This window comes from Hermetia illucens, chromosome 1 (assembly GCF_905115235.1).
Source record: "Hermetia illucens chromosome 1, iHerIll2.2.curated.20191125, whole genome shotgun sequence".
In the NCBI taxonomy this organism is placed as follows: domain Eukaryota; kingdom Metazoa; phylum Arthropoda; class Insecta; order Diptera; family Stratiomyidae; genus Hermetia; species Hermetia illucens.
In genome coordinates, this window is record NC_051849.1 from 177973846 (window position 1) to 177992824 (window position 18979).

An 18979-nucleotide genomic window follows, 5' to 3' on the forward strand; every position below is an offset into this window, starting at 1 on the left:
TCAGTGATGCTGAGGTAAATGCAAGAGGTACGATCCTTTTTAAATCCACCCAACTACTGGTCTATGCTGACGATATCGACATCATGGGAAGAACCACCCGAAACGTACAAACTGCCTTCATCCAGATCGAGTAGGCGGCGCGAGATCTTGGGCTGCACGTCAATGGAGGCAAGACAAAATATATGGTGGCAACATCAGTACCTAAAACGAATCAACCAACAACATCAAACCGCACTGGTCAAGCAGGAAGAATAAGGAGAAAATCACAACCGATAACAACTACGATGATGAAATCCGCGCACGGTTGTTGTCAGCCAACAGAACCTATTTCAGCTTACAAAGACTGTTCCGCTCGAAACGTCTCACCATAGGGTCAAAGCTCTTATTGTACAAGACAATGATCTTGCCAGTCCTCATGTATTCCTCGGAAACTTGGGTTCTTAGCAAGAAAAATTGCGAACTCTTGGCCGCGTTCGAGAGAAGAATCCTCCGAAGAATTTTTGGCCCCTACTTGAGGATGGACGATTCCGTAGCCTACACAATGACGAAACCTATGAGCGATACCATGACCGTCCGGTTATGGATAAAATCCGGCTCAATAGGTTACGGTGGGCGGGTCACTTAATCCGTATGGATGAGGATGATCCCACCCGGAAAGTGTATAAGGGCAATATCTATGGTAGAAAAAGAAGACGAGGTAAACCCTGCTTAAGAAAGAGTGATGGCGTAGGTCAGGACGCCAGACAGCTTTTAGGGATATCGAATTGGTGGACCTCGGCGTCAACCGGGATGTCTGGAGTTCTTTATTAAGGCAGGCCTAGACCGGATACCGGTTATTGCGCGGTTGATGATGATGATGAATCCCAAAATCACATTTGGTATTTTGCGTTTATCTGAACCCATTAGCCCTGCTGACAAGCTATTTTAAAATGACATCTAGTTGGACTGTGGTATCAAAAAACACAGGCACGGTTAGAAAATGTTCGTACTAGTAAAATGTCCGCTGATCGATACATCCCAATTCAGTCTACGGAATTTGTACATTCGAGCTTCCTTATCCTCCTTCCTTCCTTCCCTAATCTGTCTAGAAAATCTTAAATCTCACTGGAACAGTTTTGTCTAGTGTTCAGCACCTCGTACTGGCTAGAGCTATGTAGTCATAGGAATCATTTACGATGATTTCTCCCACTTCTCCTCAGCTCAATATTACATATAAAAAAATATGTGCTCCAACTTAGCGCAGTGGTTCTTTACTGTTACATGAGAGTCGTATGTCACCTTCCTAGATGTTGCATATTAACCTGTACCATCTCGAATTAAATATTCAAAAATAATGAAAAAAACGCTATAAACAGCACTTTACACAATGTGATTTATGCTAAAGTGCTTACTTCCATAAAACCGCTTCTTACGTGAGATGTTGATTCCAAGCCCGAATAAAAGAGGGTAAAATAAAGATAAAATGCTGAGAACGGGATAAATAAAGATAAATAAATAAAAATAAATAAAGTTTAGTTGGAGTTACTCTATTATGTTAAATTCTACCTGATTTCTCATGGTCACAGGACCTGCGATTGGGTGACCAAAAAGCGTATTGATTGTCGTCATAAAAATGATCATGTCATTTAAGAAGCCTCAGAGAAATACTAGATCGACCACCTCAGTCGACGTGGCAAGACGATACTATCGGACGGCGGCATCAGCAAATTAGTTCGAACATACAAATTCGCCTCTGCATGCTAAATATTGGTATCCTCACTAGTAAGATAGAAAAACTCACAAGAACCCCTCGGTAAAGACGCATCTGTATTTTCTCCCTGCAGGAAACGGAGCCAAAAGCTGCGACCTAGAACCAAAAGGTGACTATAAACTTCTCTACTTTGGTAGCTCATATACTCAATATGGCATCGGTATCCGTGACGCCATTAAAGAGTCAAACGACTTGATGACGGTCTATTGAAACTCTCTCTTATCTCAACTGGTCACACAATTCATTTCTCCAATGCGGAAGCGCCGCAGATAACTCGACCTGATACCGAGAAGGACGAATAGGTGTCCTTCTCAACACAAAGATCTACAACGTGACTGCCGATGACTATAGCTGCTTTCCGTATGGCATCCGCGAGCCTCGCAGAGTACATGAAGAATAAGCGCGCTCAAAGTCGTTCCGTTTGGTAATGAGCGTGTTATGTGCATTTCCAAACGAAACGGGTTTAAGGGCTTTGCTAGCGTTCAACTGTCAAAAATAAATTTTCAGGAGGTAATTATTTTGGAAATAAATTTGTGTCTAATTTGTATGTCACGTAATGCCATGTAATCTAATGTTACGACTATCTGAACAATCTCGTCCTTTTGGGTATCGAAAAGAATTAATTCCTGGTTTGACATTTCATCTCAAAGTTTTTGAACTAAGGCCTCAGGATATGGGTCGTCACAAGCGAAGTGCGAACAAAAATTGACATTTGCGAATAATGCTCGCGGTTTCCCACAAACCTCAAACGATACGCTTGGCGGACTCGCTAGTGATGTGAACTCAGCTTATATCGTCATTGCGGATGATTTAAATGATCATGTTGGGGAGATAAAACCTTTGGAGCATTCAATGAAGGTGGCGGGGGTGTTGCCTGTTTTACGGACAGACACAACCTCTTACTTGTCGAGACGGCTAATGATTTCCTCTTAGCGTCTTACAACAAAGCTAATTTCGAGCAACTCGCCTAAAAGTCAAATAATCGCCTTACACAACACCATCTCTGACTGAACCAAAAAAAATGTTTGACTACCGACCCCAGTGAAATAGGTTCTATCACTGTCAGTGGCAGCAACCTGCCTGAGAGATTTAACTATCTCGGATCAATACTATCTGTCAACGATGAACTGCTTGAAATTGTTTCGCCAATCAGTGCAACTTAGATGAAGTGGCGTACCCCAATCAGACGGTATTTGTAATTATGCATCAACGAACATCTCAAAAGAAAAATTTACCGTACTCTCTCCGCTCTGTCGTCCTCTATGTTTCTGAGTACTATCAAAAACAATGGATAGCGCCTCGCGGTAATGGAGATAAACATTATTCGTTCAATGAGTGGCATAACATGCTCTGATCACGACCGAAATAAGGACATCTGCGATTCTACCCATCATGGTTCTTCAGTCCGTCACGTCCCCAACAAACACAGATCGGGATCTTTCACAACCCCATCGCAAGAAAAAACCTGCGCGCTAAAACTGAAAAAGAAAAATAATTATCGCGATCTGAGGGTCGCGATCGTTTTTAGGGTTTTTTGTGAAGCTTTGTACTAAAATCAATTTTTATATACATGAATGTGGAAATCTTACACAGATGCAACTACACCTTTTATTTTCAAATCCCTTCTCTCTAACCAAAACGACGGACAATCGGTATAACATACCTTAGCCCTTCTGGTATACTAACATACCATATAATAATAATAATAATCGTTGGCGCAACAATCCATATTGGATCAGGGCCTCGAAGTGTGTTAGAGCACTTCATTCAAGACCGTAACGATACACTACAGTACACTGTAGGAGGCAATGTGGTCATCATTGGTTACGCCCGAGATTATTACCCTGATTTGGCTCAGGTACTCATTCACAGCTGAGTCGACTGGTGTGCGACATCCAGTCACGATAGCAAATCCCCCTGCCACCAGTGAGATTTGAACCGCGCTCTAATCACTTGCGCCATCCGAACACTATACTAACATACTAAGGGTAAAATGGAATTAGAATAGAAGCCTCCCGTAACCATCATCTACGAGTATTTCTCAATACAGGGGATTCAATGAGAACTTTGTGAATTACTTTGTCGTTGTCAGCGCTTTTTCAGTGACTTTTGTTGTTAGCCATACCTTCTCAGGTGAGTTCATTGTTCTTTTCTCGGACAAAGATTTCCTCGTGCAAACAGCACATCTTACGTATGTTACTTGTAGATGCATCAGGGACATTGAAAGACCAGTAGCTTACTCCAAACAACAATTTCATTTTATAATGTATGTATATATTTCGGAAGCAACTTACCCCCTTCATCAGTACAAAGCTTTGTACTGATGAAGGGGGTAAGTTGCTCCCGAAATATATAGAGCTCAATTGAGAATGACATTAAAAATGATTCCCTATTCTCGTGCAAATCCCCACAAGTCTTTAACAACTGCAGACATATAGAGCGCTGCTCTATATTTTTCAGTCGTCTTTCTGTAGGCGAAAGAGACTTTCTTTCTACGGATGCTGGCATAGCCAGGATAATTGAGCGTAAGACACCTGTTTCTTGTGTCCTTGTCTATTCCGAATCCTCTCCAAACAAATGAACAGGCTACGATTTTATTGGCTTTAATATTTATTCATTGTAACTCCGTTTAATGACTAGCTCTTTGACCAAGAGAGAGTTACTGCTCTCATTTGTTTTTATAAAACTTTTCCACACTAGGCGCCACACGTCCATACTCCAAGAAATTTCTCACAAAATCATTACCGTAAATTACACGAAATATTATATGAATGAAAATCTCTAAAATGAATTTACAAGAACACCCTTCTCTTCACGCTTCAGTTCGTGCTTAAACTTCGGCTCCTCCAACTCTCTCCTTCAAACAGAACCTCCAGGTGATCGATGGTTCAAAAACTAGTTTTTCTTTGACGTTCGACTACCCACATTGGGCGCATTTTGAATAAAGTTGCAGATGGCTAGAGGACTGAGGTAGGGAAGACACCCAAAGACCGCATCTCATTGTCACTTGAGCTTTAAGAAACATCGGATGAGGATACGATTCGCAGCCGATATTACAATTTTGCTCGCGTGGCTTTTTCAAAGACTTTGGTTTGATTCCACAACATGGGAAGTTTTGTACATGATGTGTTGGGGAAGGGGTCCATTTGAGCATTTCAAAGGACCGCCTCCCCACATTTTCGAGCTTAGCGAAAATAGAGACGTGCAAACGCGCACAGTTCAGTGAAGCTACATATAAGTGCTGGCGGACCTCCATGGTCACTTTTGGACTACATCTTTTGTTTTTGAGGTAACTCTCCCTCCGTAGTAGAGCAGATGTCATCTTGGACATCTGTAGCTTATCACAGATACTTCGTGCATTGAATTAATATTAGTTGTATTAATTATTTAACATTAATTCGGCCTTATCTATCAATGTCAGGGTAAAGGTCACGCCTACACATTCATAACATTAAATATTAACCAGGGCTACCAAATAAAACTTCCGGTTGGGTAACCATTGCGTATCGCTTGACTTGGAATATGTGTACTTTGCCGATAGTTGAGGGAACTTAGTATCTTTTGCGATTCGTTAAGAATTCCCTTTGAAGGTTTTATTTGTAAAATATCTGTTGGAAAGGCGGCGGTTACGGTAGACACGACAGTTTGCTAAATTCCTAGCATAAATTTCTCTGGCAGGATTGTTCAGTGAGTACTCGCCCGATAGAAACCAATCTCAGAAAATACTACGCAATTGCATTTTTGACTACATGAAAATTTCCAAATTGTACACCGAAAATCTTCTCAAATCTGAAGATCTCAACTTCCGATTCCGAATTTAGTTTTTAAGGTTTTGTTTGCAAAACAAAACCTTTTTCAAATCGGTTCAATGTCTGTCTGTTTGACACTGAGTTTTCTCAGAAACGGCTATACCGATTGACACGAATTGGTGGGAATGTGGGACCTGTGAACGCCTAGACTTGCATTGAATGATATCCTTCTACGTTAAGATTTAGGGGAGGTCCTCATACATGTAAAAGGGGGGCGTAAAATTTTTTCATCGCTACTAGTTATTTACCTTCCTGGCTTTTTAAGGTTTTGTGTGAAACAAAACCTGATTAAAATCGATTCGATGTCTGTCAGTCTGTCTTTTTTTTTTTTTTTGGGAGGAGGTGGAAATCTTTAGAAGGCACTGGTCTGGACCCACCATTTTGTGGGATTTTTACCCACTAAAACTACCTCCGACTCCCTCCCTGCCCCGCGGAACGCTTCGGCTTGATCACCTTTCTTCTATACGTATGCGTATGTGGCCGCGCTTTTCTCCACTCTGCCTTTCGTAGTTTGTTCTGGATAGATGCGATTACTGAGTTGACCACATTCAAATCCTCTTGACGTGCTACCAGTTTTGGTACCAGATTTTCTGGTACCAGTACATGTCCTAGAGTCTCCTCTAGATTCCTCCTTTCTTCCCCAAATCTCGGACAGTGAAAGAGTACATTCTCAGGATCCTATGGGACTTCATCGTAATTTGGCCAGTGGAGTGAAGTCTCCAGTTTAAACCTGTGCAGGTATTGGCGATATCCTCCATGCCCCGTGAGAAACTGGGTGAGATTATAATTAATCTCACCGTGTCATCTTTCTAACCACTCCTCGATGGCAGGAATGGGCCTGAGGGTCCACCGACCCTTCCCCCTTTCCTACTGCTCTTGCCATCTATTTATGGATCTCTCCCTCTCAGCGCCCTTCGTCTGCGATAAGGAAAAGATTGGCTTCGCATTGTATATGTTCGCCATCTCATCTGCCAAGATGCCAATCGGCATCATTCTCGAGGCTACGATCATCATCTGAGACAGTCCTAAAGGCAGACCATACCCTCAGGGCTGTCCTCCAGTAAACATACTGCACTCAGCTTGTTAGTGTTAACTGACAGCTGCGACGTCTCCCTCCAAACTGGGGTTGCGTAGAGCATGGCTGAGGTCAACCACCCTGGCTATAAGCAACCTAGAGGTATGCCGTGGCCTCCTACGTTCGGCATCATCCTTGCAGTGGATGATTTGTCACAAACATACTGCACGTGTTGCCTATAACTGAGCTTGCTGTCTATCACCACTTCCAAGTATTTGATGATCGGCTTGGAAGTGACGGTATGATTTTTGATTCTAATACAGGCGTAATTTCTCCTCCAGCGCCTAATTATGAGGACTGCTTCCGTTTTTTCTTCCGCAAGTGCCGGACCAGAGTTCTCAAGCCAACTTTTAACACCACTGATTGCCTCGCCTGAGCATAACGCAGCATCTTCGAGGTGCTTTGCGACAATAACCCGCGCTATGTCGTCAGCATAACTCACCACCGTGGCTTCCTTCGGAAGGTGAAGATTAAGTGCATCGTTGTACATGGTATGCTGCAGTGGTGGGCCCAATACGAAGTCGTCTGTCTGTCTGTCACACCTGATTTATTCGGAAACGTCTGAACCGATTGTCATGAAATTTGGTGGGAAGATGTGATCAGTGAATCCCTTTACATATAGCAAGTGACGCCATTTTATGTTAGGATTGGAGAGGGGCTACCCATATATGTGAAAGGTGGGGGTGTGAGCTGTTTTTTTCAGAGAATATAGTCGAGTGGGGTATCGAGTGAAAGGAGTCGATTAGTACTGTCGATATTTTTGATACTGGGTGAAACATTGGGGAGTGAGGGCTCAAAATATGTGCCCTAAGAAGTGGTACAGGTCTCTTAGAACCTACCTAACCGAAAAATCTGAAAAAAAAGCCTTAAAATACATGTCATTCCTATATCTGCTCAAACAAAGTTAATAATAGCATATTACCTTATTTTAAAAAATTTCCATAAAACCTCCCCTTAAGCTCTTCTAGTAGTTCGAAGTTTGCTACCGTAATAGGCAATAATATAATACACTATTTTGGAAAGTTTGAAAAAAACCAAACTATTATTAACCAGAAACATATCAAGGAATATTCAGAACTTTTGCTAACATGAAGACATCATTATTGTTTGTTTATCTATTCAGAAACGCGGTCTTTGACTGATACCATTTCTATATTACTACGATTCTAGTACCCATCACAGTCATCACTGCATCTGTTCAAGAAACAATTTGACATTATTGCTGAAAAGCTAGACCAAACCTTATCGAACATCACATATTCCAACTACGAAAAGAAGATTGATTGGCTCGACCTGGAAACTATATTTGCCTTGACATTTCCTTATGCATTACAATAAAATAAACATCAAAACAATGTTTCCTAACCGCATCCATTTTCTCTTGACTATTTTCAGATAAAATGCTTTCATCAATAGCAGGTGATCCGGGAATTATATGCTTTCAGCACTGCACATCGAAAATCTTTTGTGCCGAATTCCCTGAACTAGTGTCCAACATGTGGATGTCGTCTAAGTGAGCAGAAAATGAAATTACTCCCATTTCGTCTACCATATCCTTTTATTCGGGCCTCACAGTATCCTTGTGCTGTTGTTTTACGTCCTACAACTGGCGACTTTCTAAAGTAAGTTAATATCCTTATGGTTAATTTGAAAGCTTCAAACTACAAACGGACATGCAAGTAGATCCAAATAGGCTTCTCTGCTTCTATTCATTGTTCCTTCGCTCCTTTCTATTTGCAGTGATTACAACAACTCCACCGACTTGCACATAGCTGTAACTACATCGAAAGGTACCATAGTTGAATTCGATAGGAATGGTCTTCAACGGCATTCGGACAAAAGTGGACAAAGTTCTTGGTCACAATGTTTGTTAGTTGAGAATGTTCCGGAACCATGGCATGAACTTTGGGATGAGGTCTTGTTACAGGTTTGTTTGTTATTCTTCATGCATTTCAGTTATATTAGGACTTAAAAGCTTAACAGTTGGAAAATTATTCTGGTCGACTCATTACTAGCATATTGAAAACTTGGGAGTGAACAGGAACAGATGCTTTGAAAGTCCTCTCAAATAAGTTTCTTTGTTTTGTGTTTTCTATTAGCTTTGAAGTGCTGGTGGATCCCGTTCAGAAGTCTAACTTTGAGCTTATCATTAGCAAATGAGAAGTTTCTAGTTCTGCAATACTATGTTGTTGTAACGAAGCAGGAAGGAAAGAAATGAAATTTGACCTGCAGTAAAATCAAAAGGTTACTTCTGCCTTGGATATGTTGTCAATTCCAGAATTGTAAAGCAGATTCTGCGCAAAATAGTCCAAGGAGGTGCCGGGTAAATTAATGGAATATTCACTTCGAAAACTATAAACGAGGCTGAAAGTTACGAATTAGAAATTTCTTTGTAATGATAACGAGAACAAAATGTTTACTATGGAGACTCTCCAAAGAAAAATTTAAGCGGTTCAATCATAATAATACTCCTAGCTATTACTCTTTTTTGGCCTTTGTCCCGCTCAAAAGCGGAGTCGGCCCTGTCAAACGGTTGATTACCAGCCATTTCCAGCTTCCATCAACAAAAAAAGGCAGAAAGATGACGGACAAGCAGACAGACAGATATGTGGAACTGTTACCCACTAAAATAACCTCCTTTTCCTTTCACTCCCCCCGCGGAACTTCCATATGGTATTACACCGCGGGGTATTTATCCTGCACTCAAGTTCCCGTTCGGATGGATGGCTGCTAAGTAATACCTTTTCGACTTCAGTTCATATCGCCTTCAACTTCAACTTATAATGGAAGACGTTTTCAGCTTTTAAGTGCTCCCTGGTTGTAGGTTTCAATGCAGCTCTCTGAGACGCGAATCTCGGGCAGTGAAAAAAAAATATGTTCTGCGTCTTACGGGCCGTTTGGACAATATGAGGAATCTTCATACCCAAAATGATAGAAATACGCTCGGTAACTCAAAAACTGTGTTAGGTCGAAACCTACTTCGCCGTGTGGTCACTCAATCTATTTCCGAATATCCCATATGATCCTGTGGGTCCAGCTTCAGCTTATGCAAGCTACCGCCAACGGACAGGAGTTTCTCTGGCGAGATACGTTCGACGTTGTCCTTCTCACGTCAAAATATCAATCAGAATCACTCTTCCTATCACGCAGACTCCTTCATCGGAAATTGTTCTGTAAGCGCAATATGTTCGGAATGCCCTTATACGATACATAGCTTCAATTTTTCTGTTATCTATTGTTTTTTCAAGTGTATCTGCTCATACTGTGGCTGCATATAATAGAATCGAAAAGACCGTGGCGAAACCAATAGAGGTCACACCAATAGGAAGGGCTAGGTTCAGTACTTCATTCTACATAAGAGTGGGCTTACGGCGAATCTTTTGAGACTCCGGATGTCATTCGATATGATTTCATTCCGTCATCTAATTCGCAACACAAAAGCCTATCATTTAAGAAGTCGTCAACGGTACGCACCAGGTGCCGACCCGCCTAAGTTAATTAGGGACTCAAGTATTTTGCTTCATATCGCGGAATTGAAGACACAGCGTTCATCCTTGTAGATTCGTTTCTATTTCATTAAGCAGGTTAGGGCAAGAATTTGGTGAAAAGCGTTTGCCTTTGATTTTTGAAATTATTTTCTTTTAGGCGCCACCCCCAGGAACCGTGTCAGCTTCTTACACAGTCACTTAAAGTGTTCACTCATACTGTTTATGATAGCCATATGCTGTTTGTTCCGAGGCTTTTTATATTCTTCACGTAGCTGCTCGCATCCAGATGAGTTTCTATTTCGCTGACTGCTCTTCGTGTCTTCAGACCTAAAGGCAAGCATTGCGACATTCTCCGATTTCAGAGATCCACCAAAAGTTCGAGCTTGCTTTTGCGATAGAATAAACCTTGTAATGCATGCGTCACATGCTCATCTTAACTTTTCACGGATTTGTAAGGCTGAATCTTCTGTATTTCCTTCGAGCGCTGTGCTGTGTTTTGTTGCAAAACATCTTTCAAAATCCCTTTATCAAACTTATTGGCTGCCCTTCTCTCAGCTGTCTTCCGCTGAATTATTTCTAAACAAGTCGGGAAACCGGAAGCTGGACGCTTCAGGTACGAAAGGTTTTGTGTATTTCTTAGTACGTAGCACGTAATATATCCATATATTATGTGAGAATATCCACTTTCGGATGATATTGACATTTATAGTCTTGAATTTGCGAAGAAGCCACAACTTTGACGTATTATAACTTTGTTAGTAATAGTGCGATTTCCTCCAAACTTGGTAAGATCATGCTCTATGTTATATACTAGGATGGACTTAAGGGGCGTTTTGCAGTCAATTATTAAAAATTATGGTAATATACTATTATTAACTTTATTTGTACAGATATCACTATGCAAGGTATTTCGGAGCCCAGGCACCATATAGTGGCAGCCTCCTGATTTTTTTCAGATTTTTCGGTTCGGTAGTTTCTGAGAATGGCCCCCTTAAAGGAATTATCACTTTCAACCCCCCGTACTCCCCACCTTTCCAACAAATGTCAAAACTAAGACCGGCTTTGAAAAGTACTAACCGAGACCTTTCATTTGATACCCCACATGACTATATTTGATGAAAAAAAAATTTACACCACCCTTTTGCATATATGGGGACCCCCCCTTAAATTCAACGTAAAAGGGTGTAACTCACTGTATGCGGGAGTGTTCACAGTTCCCACCTTTTTACCAAATTTAGTGTCAATCGCTACAACCGTCTCCGAGTAAAATGCGTGTGACGGACAGACAGACAGACAGACAGTAAACCGATTTTAATAAGGTTTTGTGTTTACACAAAACCTTAAAAAATGGCTTGCTGGTCACAGGAGATCCCTATTTAAAATATCGCTAACAAACTTTCCTCTTTCGAAAACTATTTACGTATCCAGTATTTGGAAGTACAAGATTCAGACGTCAAAGAGCTTCGAGTGGTATACATACTCTTCCGTTCGTTTCTCGGCTGCCCTATTTTTCAGCTCATGCGTTGAAATCACTAGCTATTTTTAAGGTTTTGTGTAAACAAAAGGGGAGTGGAAAATTTTTTTTCATCAAATATAGTCATATGGGGTATCAAATTAAAGGCCTCGATTAGTACTTTTCAAAGCCGATCTTAGTTTTGACATTCGTTGGAAGGGTGGGGAGCGCGGGGGGTTGAAAGTGATCACTTCTTTAAGGGGACCATTCTCAGAAACTACCAAACCAAAAAATCTGAAAAAAATCAGGAGGCGGCCACTATATGGTGGCTGGGCTCCGAAATACCTTCCATGCCGATATCTGTTTAAATAAAGTTAATAATAGTATATTACTACAATTTTTTGTAATTAGTTAGAAACCCCCCTTAAGTCCATCCTAGTACCATGAAATTTTGCAGTGATATAGGCTATAATATAGAGCATGATCTTACCAAGTTTGGTGGAAATTGCACAATTAATAACAAAGTTATAATACCTCAAATTTGTTGCTTCTTTGAAAATTGAAGACTATAAATGTCAATATCACCCGAAAGTGGATACTCTCACATAATATATGGATATATTACGTGCTACGTACTAAGAAATACACAAAACCTTTCGTAACTGAAGCGTCCAGCTTTCGGTTTCCCGACTTGTTTGAGGTTTCGTTTGTAAAACAAAACTGTCTGTCTGTCTGTCACAGGCACTTTTCTCAGAAACGGCTATACCGATTGACACGAAATTTGGTGAGAAGGTGGGACCTGTAGACCCCAAGACATGCAGTGAGTGATATTAGGAGGATATCACGTTGAGATTTAGTGGGGGTCCCCATACATGTAAAAGTGGGGTGTACAATTTTTTTCACCAAATATAGTCATGTGTAGTATCAAATGAAAGGTCTCGATCAGTACTTTTCGAAACCAGGTCTTAGTTTTGAGATTTGTTAAAAAGGCGGGGAGTAGGGAGGGGTGCAAAGTGATGATTTCTTTAAAGGAGCCATTCTCAGAAACAACTCAACCGAAAAATCTGAAAAAAAATTGTGAAGCTGCCTTTATATGGTGCCCAGGCCTCAAAATACTCTCCATATCGATATCTGTTCAAATTACGTTAATAATAGTATATTACCAGTATTTTTCGGAAAATTGAGTAAAACCCCCCTTAAGTTTATGTCAGAGTTGTAAAAGTTGGTAGTAGTATAAAATATAATGTGAAGCATATTATTTCCAAGTCAAAATCATACTATTAGTAACAAAGTTACAGTAGCTCAAATTTTCCTTACCATGTAAATTTACAACCCGAAGTACTAAATCTGATATGCTAAATGCATATTCTTAACGGGCTACGTACAAATGGGATAGTTCTACGCTCAAATATACTCACACAAGAAGCAAACAAAACCTTTCATACCTGAAGCGCCTAGCTTCCGGTTTCCCGACTTGTTTTAAGGTTATGGTCATTTGCAACCATCGCTAGCCTCTCCATCATGGATCGGAACTCCTTCGTCATAAGGCTTTGTGCCGCGGAGCAACTGTAGATAGAGATTCCACCTATTTTTAACTCTCATGAATCCACTCTCGAAGATCTTCATGGTTCCTTCTATGATTCGATTTGCCCATGTCCATATCGCTGCTTTCCATCCTTATCCGCAATCCAAATTCCCTGTTCCAGATCTTTGTACTGGTCGAAGATAATGACGACGTAGACTGACTTTGCTTTTCCAGTACTGTCTGGGAGAGCAGATCCTGAGCCGCTTGTCAATGATTCAGGTCTCCTTATAATTATACCTGAACCATCTGACCTCAATTATGCATAGTGTCGATCGCCTTTCTAAACACCCGACGTATGCTACAGTCTGTGATGTATGCGCTGTCAATGTCACTTATTTGCGTGCAGAACAGACACTTAGGTCTCCCTCTGCAATCTTTTTCAATGTGGTCTTTTTTCCGTATTTCCGGCAAAAGCTCGGACCTTACGTGGACACTAGTGCATTCTTTCAGTCATTTGTCCAAATTCAAAATACCAGAAACATATTTTTAGAGTTGTCTACTCTCGCAGTCTGCAAACGCCCCAACCAATCCGGACTTTGCTGGCACTCTTTTGTCGTTTTAAGCGTTAGACTTATCGCGGCGATTTGTGTATCACCATATGCCTTCTCTAGCCGTAGTCTCCTGCACTGACTGTATACCTAGCTGGGGTCGTAAGGCTTGGCAAATGTTCTCCCTCGTAGTGATCTCGTTCACGTCCTTACACTCAATAACTACGCGATATTTACTTAGCTTTACTTTTGCAGGCTCTACCAGTGAAGACTCAGGTTTTTTCTTAATTTTCCGGTTCTGGAGGAAGCCATTGCGTTGCGTTACGCCGACGACATAGCGTTGGACATAATCGCAAAGCTTCTCAAAGATGCTGAGTTATACTCATACGAAGTAATCAGTATTGTTAATTGTTGCCTATTCTGACTCTTGCAGATGAAAAAACGGAAGCAGTCCTCATCTTGCTTGGGAATGATGATAGTTTGGAAACTCAATTATAAGCAACACATGCAGTATGCTTCTGACAAAGCATCTACTGCTAGTGTGGCTAGTCACGCTCTAGTAGTACGCCCCCACGGTTTACGGAAAGACATTGCAGATCTCATTTAATGCTAACAAACTGTGTGCAGTCTACAGATGAGCAGCCCAAAAGGTTTGCTCAGTCTTTAGAACTGTCTCAGATGATGCAGCGTTTGTCATCTTAGGAATGACGCTGATTGATATCTTGGTAAATGGAATGACCAATATATACAATACAACCTAACTCTCCTTTGTCGCAGATGAAGAACGCCGAAAGAGAGATCCGTAAATAGATGGCAAGAGCATTGAGAACGTTCGGGAAAGAATCAGTGGATACTCAGGCTGATCGCTACAAGCAAGGAGTGACTGAAAAGATGGCACCCATTTTCTGACGGGTGTGGACCTCACCCGATTGTCCAAACTGCGATGGAGTCCCAGAGGACCCGGACCCCGTATTCTTCCACTGTTCAAAATTCGTGCAAGAAAGAACCGAAGAAACTCTAAGAAAGTGGCAGCATGTCAGGAGGATTGGGATTCCAAATTCGAATTCGTCCAGAGCAGACTGCGAATCGCCACAGGAGACGATAAAAGCGTGGTTACATACCCATACACGTAGAATAAAGGAAATCAGCTAGAATGAGCTAATTTCTCTCCGTGATGTAATACCTTGTGGTAGTTCCACGGGGCAAGGGATTGTTGGGGGTGGTTTTAAGTGGATAAAAATCCCACACACTGGCGTTTCCAGGCCAGTGTGTATTTGAGATTTTCACCTCCTCCAAAACTGATTTTAATACGGTCTTCTTTTTCAGAAAACCTTTAAAATAAGGGAAAAGAAACATCATTTTAAGAGAAAAATTATTAAGAAGGCCATGTTTGAACACAACTGTAAATGGGCTAGGCTAAATTCACCGTTGGTAAATTATTTGTAATGAATTGCTGAAAAAAAGAGTATTTGACTATATTTTACTGTTTTCTTTCCTAAGTTAACAAAGGACAAGAAGCACGAGTGTCCATAAGCGAATGGAAAAAATTTGTTTAGGGTTGCTTATTTGGTTGTTTCACAATGAACTGTGCACACGTTTCAAACCCCCACGTTGGGCATCCTTTGTTATGACTCTAGGTATGTAATCTTTTCTTGGGAGCATTCGGGATATAATAAACATATATTTCATTTGCATTAAAGGGTCAACTGGTAGCCATTAAAGAGCCGGAACTAAGTTACTATACAAAAAATCTTCCAAAAAATATTCATTCTCAGAGTAGAAATTTGGCAAGATTTTCAGTTCCACAGGTAACATTTATTCTCAGATAGTGAGGAGCATCCAGCAGGCTACAATGCCTGTATGCAAACAGTAGGAGAATCTTGTGATGATTGCAAAGCGCAAACATCCTCGTATATGTACCAAACAGAGAAAATCCCTCCAAGCAGAAATAGAACATTTTGCCCAAGATGAAATCTTGCAATATTTATTTACTAAATCAAAAGTAATCTGTTCCGCTTTTCCTGCCACGTGTATGCATGTCCTCCCATTCCAGACATCCCTGAAGGTATTCAAAATATCGCTTTTATATGTTTTACAGATTTGTAAACAGCCTAATTGGACAACTGACGATTACAACGAGGAAGCGTACAATTGCTACACATTCGTCCTGACATTCCTGCAGGCTGTGGGCTACAGTGCGCTGAGCAAGGATGCCGAAAATAAGACGTACTTCTGCGAGAAATACATCGTACCCCGGACCACAACAGCCGGAAAATATATTTCATTGTATCGTAAAATACGAGATTATGGATTGTATACACATTCCGTCGGCAAGGATATGTCGAGCCATAGTGGTAGCAGCGCAGCCGGGCTGAGGGGCAACTTCTACGGAGTGAAATTGTGTACAATTAAGGAGTAAGGAAGCAACACTTAAGGTTAGATGATATGAATATGATTCTGTGTGGAGAAATAGGAATAATGTTTTCTTGCACTTGTGTTCTGGCTGTTGTACTATTGTTAGATTGAATAATTAATAAAGATTTAGTGTGATATTATTGCCTTTTGCATGTTTCTTGTCAGTCCTGCTGCAACACATCTTGTGGTTCTGTGGTTCTGCAGTCGCTCATGAAATAATTTTAGCTTCGGTTGGAGGCTTCTTATGATAAAATGAAAAACAGAATAAGTAAATAAATAAGTAAACGAATGAAACCCGCAAAATTAATGTTCTACTTTAAATTGTTTGCCGCTGTAGGCTATCCCACTTGCACACCATTAAATGTTATTAATGGCTTATGTTCCACAAAGGAGTGGAAATCCTTTACAAAGCTTTTTCAAGCGATAACTGAAATGAAAGAACTTTGAAAGATGCCATAAAAATGGGTTATACTATGTTGGCCGCTTTGAGCTGGGACTCTTCGTGCTCCTTCCTGGATATTTCCCATATCTTTCTTCAATATTTCGACTCTTCCCCTCCCCTCCTTTGAAGTTTACGCTGTGGCTGCATCTTGTTGGAAGCACATATTTGGATGGTTTTCTTTAACTACCATTAAATAAATATTGCAGCAGCACGATATTTAGCACAAGTAATGGAACCTGAAGCGTCATCTTCATTAACGAAGAACCACACCAAATGCATCAAAACGACGCACTTACGAGGGCAAGTGAATAATTTCACGGAATCATCAACAGGCATCAAGGCAAGGTACGTCTCGGGTCGTTCTTTCCTGATGTCGATATCGTCAGCATAGGCCAGTAGTTGGGTTTACTTAGAGAGGATCGTACCCCTCGCATTTATATCACGCATCACGGATCACTTTCTCGAGGACCAGGTTAAAGAGGACATATGATAGGGCATCCTCTTGTCGTCGACCGTTGATGATGTCGAATGATCTTGAGAATGATCACGTTACTTTTATCTGGCCTCGCACATTGGTTAGGGTCAGCCTAGCCAGTCTTATTAATTTTTATGTATGAGACAGATTCACGATTGTTCGCTGTAAAAACAATCCTATACTCCACCCTTTACCGCAAATTTACAAATGCATCGTTGCCAATCGTCAGGCATTGATTCGCTGCCCCACACCTTGATGAACCACTTGGTGTAATTGGTCGCTTCCATATTTAACTAATTCGGCTGTAATTCCATCGGCTCCTGGCGACTGATAATTTTTAAGCCGATGAATTGCACGGACTGTTTCTTCTATACTTTGTGGTGGCAGTGTTTGTTCGTCGTATTCAGTTGGCGGAACCTCCAACTCGCCAATGTTCTGGTTGTTCAGTAACTCATCAAAGTACTCTCCCCATCGCTCCAATATGCCCACTCTGTCGGAAATCAGATTTCCCTGTTTGTCTCGGCAGGATGAGCATCGTGGTGTATAAGGCTTCATCCTGCTGACTTGTTGGTAAAACTTCCGCGCCTGGTGTCGTGGCTCCGTGTACTTTTCTAGTTCACAGACTTGTTGATTCTCCCAGGCTTCCTTTTTCTGTCTGTGTAGCCGCTTCTCCGCTCGACGGAGTTCGTGATAAGTTGACTGCGACTATTGCGGCATCCAATTCCCTCTTATAGGTGTTGCGGAGGGTTGTGTTGTGAATGGCTTCAGTGTTAACTCTCACATGTTTGTCAGAGGGGATTCTGGGTGGTGTTGTTATTCGAGCTCATAGCAGCACAGCTTCATCTCTGCATAGGGAGCGCAGGTTCTATGGGAAAATGCGCAAATCGTTATTCCTTTGTCGTTGCCAGGTTAGTCGTTGTGTAATCCGTCCAGTCCAGTGAGGCTCCTGTTGTGGCTTCGTAACTAGTTGTGTTCCGTGTAGGGTTGTCAGCACTACCCACCTCCCAACCTAGAGGACCAGTTGGTACAACTTGTCCCGTTTTTAGACGCGAGACACTCGCCTCCATCCTTCTCCGTCTGAAGCTTTTCGTTAAGAAAGAACTCCCAACAGTCACCACGTGGAGGTAGTATAGCTCACGGAATAGGAACTAAAAAGAAAGTGAATTGAAACTATGGAACAATTTTTTTCCTTTTCAATATATTCCTGGTTGATCCTAATGTATTTTACACACCTTTCATTAAGTTTATTTATCCCTATGAAAAAAAAAATAGTTTCTCTTTCTCTTTACAATAAGCAGAATTCACATCCTCCATTGACGCTCCCCGGTTTTTTGTAAAACAAAACCTTATTAGCACCAGTTCGATATCTTTTCGCGTTGGCCTCCTAACATGCCGGTTATCTGAAACTTTTACTCACTAAAACCGCCTCCTTCTCCTTCGCTTACCCCGCGGGACTGTCATTTCGATATTACGGAGCAGGATCAATTACAGCAGCGCTCCGGCGTCAATTTCCGCCCCAGCTCTCTCTCCAAAAGACAATGAACGGCGTGCTGCGATAATGGAGGCGAATATGTTGCGCTGGACTAGTGACGTGACACGTTTTGATCACATCCGAAATGAAGATATCCGCGATCGATATGGAGTTGCACCGATCGTGGAAAAACTGCGAGAGAGGCTTCTTCGATGGTATGGTCACGCAATTCGCGCTAACGAGAATTCACTTGACAGGATAGGTCTGAACGTCGAAGTCGATAGTAAGCGACCAAAAGGATGCCCGAAAAAACGGGGACTTAATACGTTTGATGGGGATTGCAAAGTCTCGTGATTACATCCAGATCAACATTTGATAAAATAAAATGGTGAAACCGATCCCGACGAGCTGGCCTCGCTTGTGAACGGGACAAAAGCTGAAGAAAAAGAAGATGTGAGGAGCGATGAGTGCATAACAGTTCCGTGTCAGATAGTTAAACATTCCTCTGTCCTCTATTTTTTAGAAAGT

The 18979-nt window shown here is 41.4% G+C and overlaps 1 protein-coding gene across 1 annotated transcript; it reads left to right on the plus strand.

Annotated features, from left to right (window-relative positions):
- Positions 1-8029: 8029 nt before the first annotated feature.
- On the plus strand, positions 8030-16186 carry LOC119658579 (MKRN2 opposite strand protein). Its single transcript, XM_038066034.1, has 3 exons — positions 8030-8256; positions 8375-8561; positions 15747-16186. Exons 1-3 carry the CDS (start codon positions 8159-8161, stop codon positions 16065-16067), a joined length of 606 nt encoding a protein of 201 aa, XP_037921962.1. The 5' UTR covers positions 8030-8158; the 3' UTR covers positions 16068-16186.
- The last annotated feature ends 2793 nt before the right edge of the window (positions 16187-18979 follow it).

Excerpts from the sequence above, each read along its gene's own strand:
- LOC119658579 (XM_038066034.1), top strand. The coding sequence starts at position 8,159 with ATGAAATTACTCCCATTTCGTCTACCATATCCTTTTATTCGGGCCTCA. Across the intron at positions 8,257-8,374 it reads ACAACTGGCGACTTTCTAAA|TGATTACAACAACTCCACCG; the intron begins GTAAGTTAATAT and ends TTCTATTTGCAG. Across the intron at positions 8,562-15,746 it reads GGGATGAGGTCTTGTTACAG|ATTTGTAAACAGCCTAATTG; the intron begins GTTTGTTTGTTA and ends TATGTTTTACAG.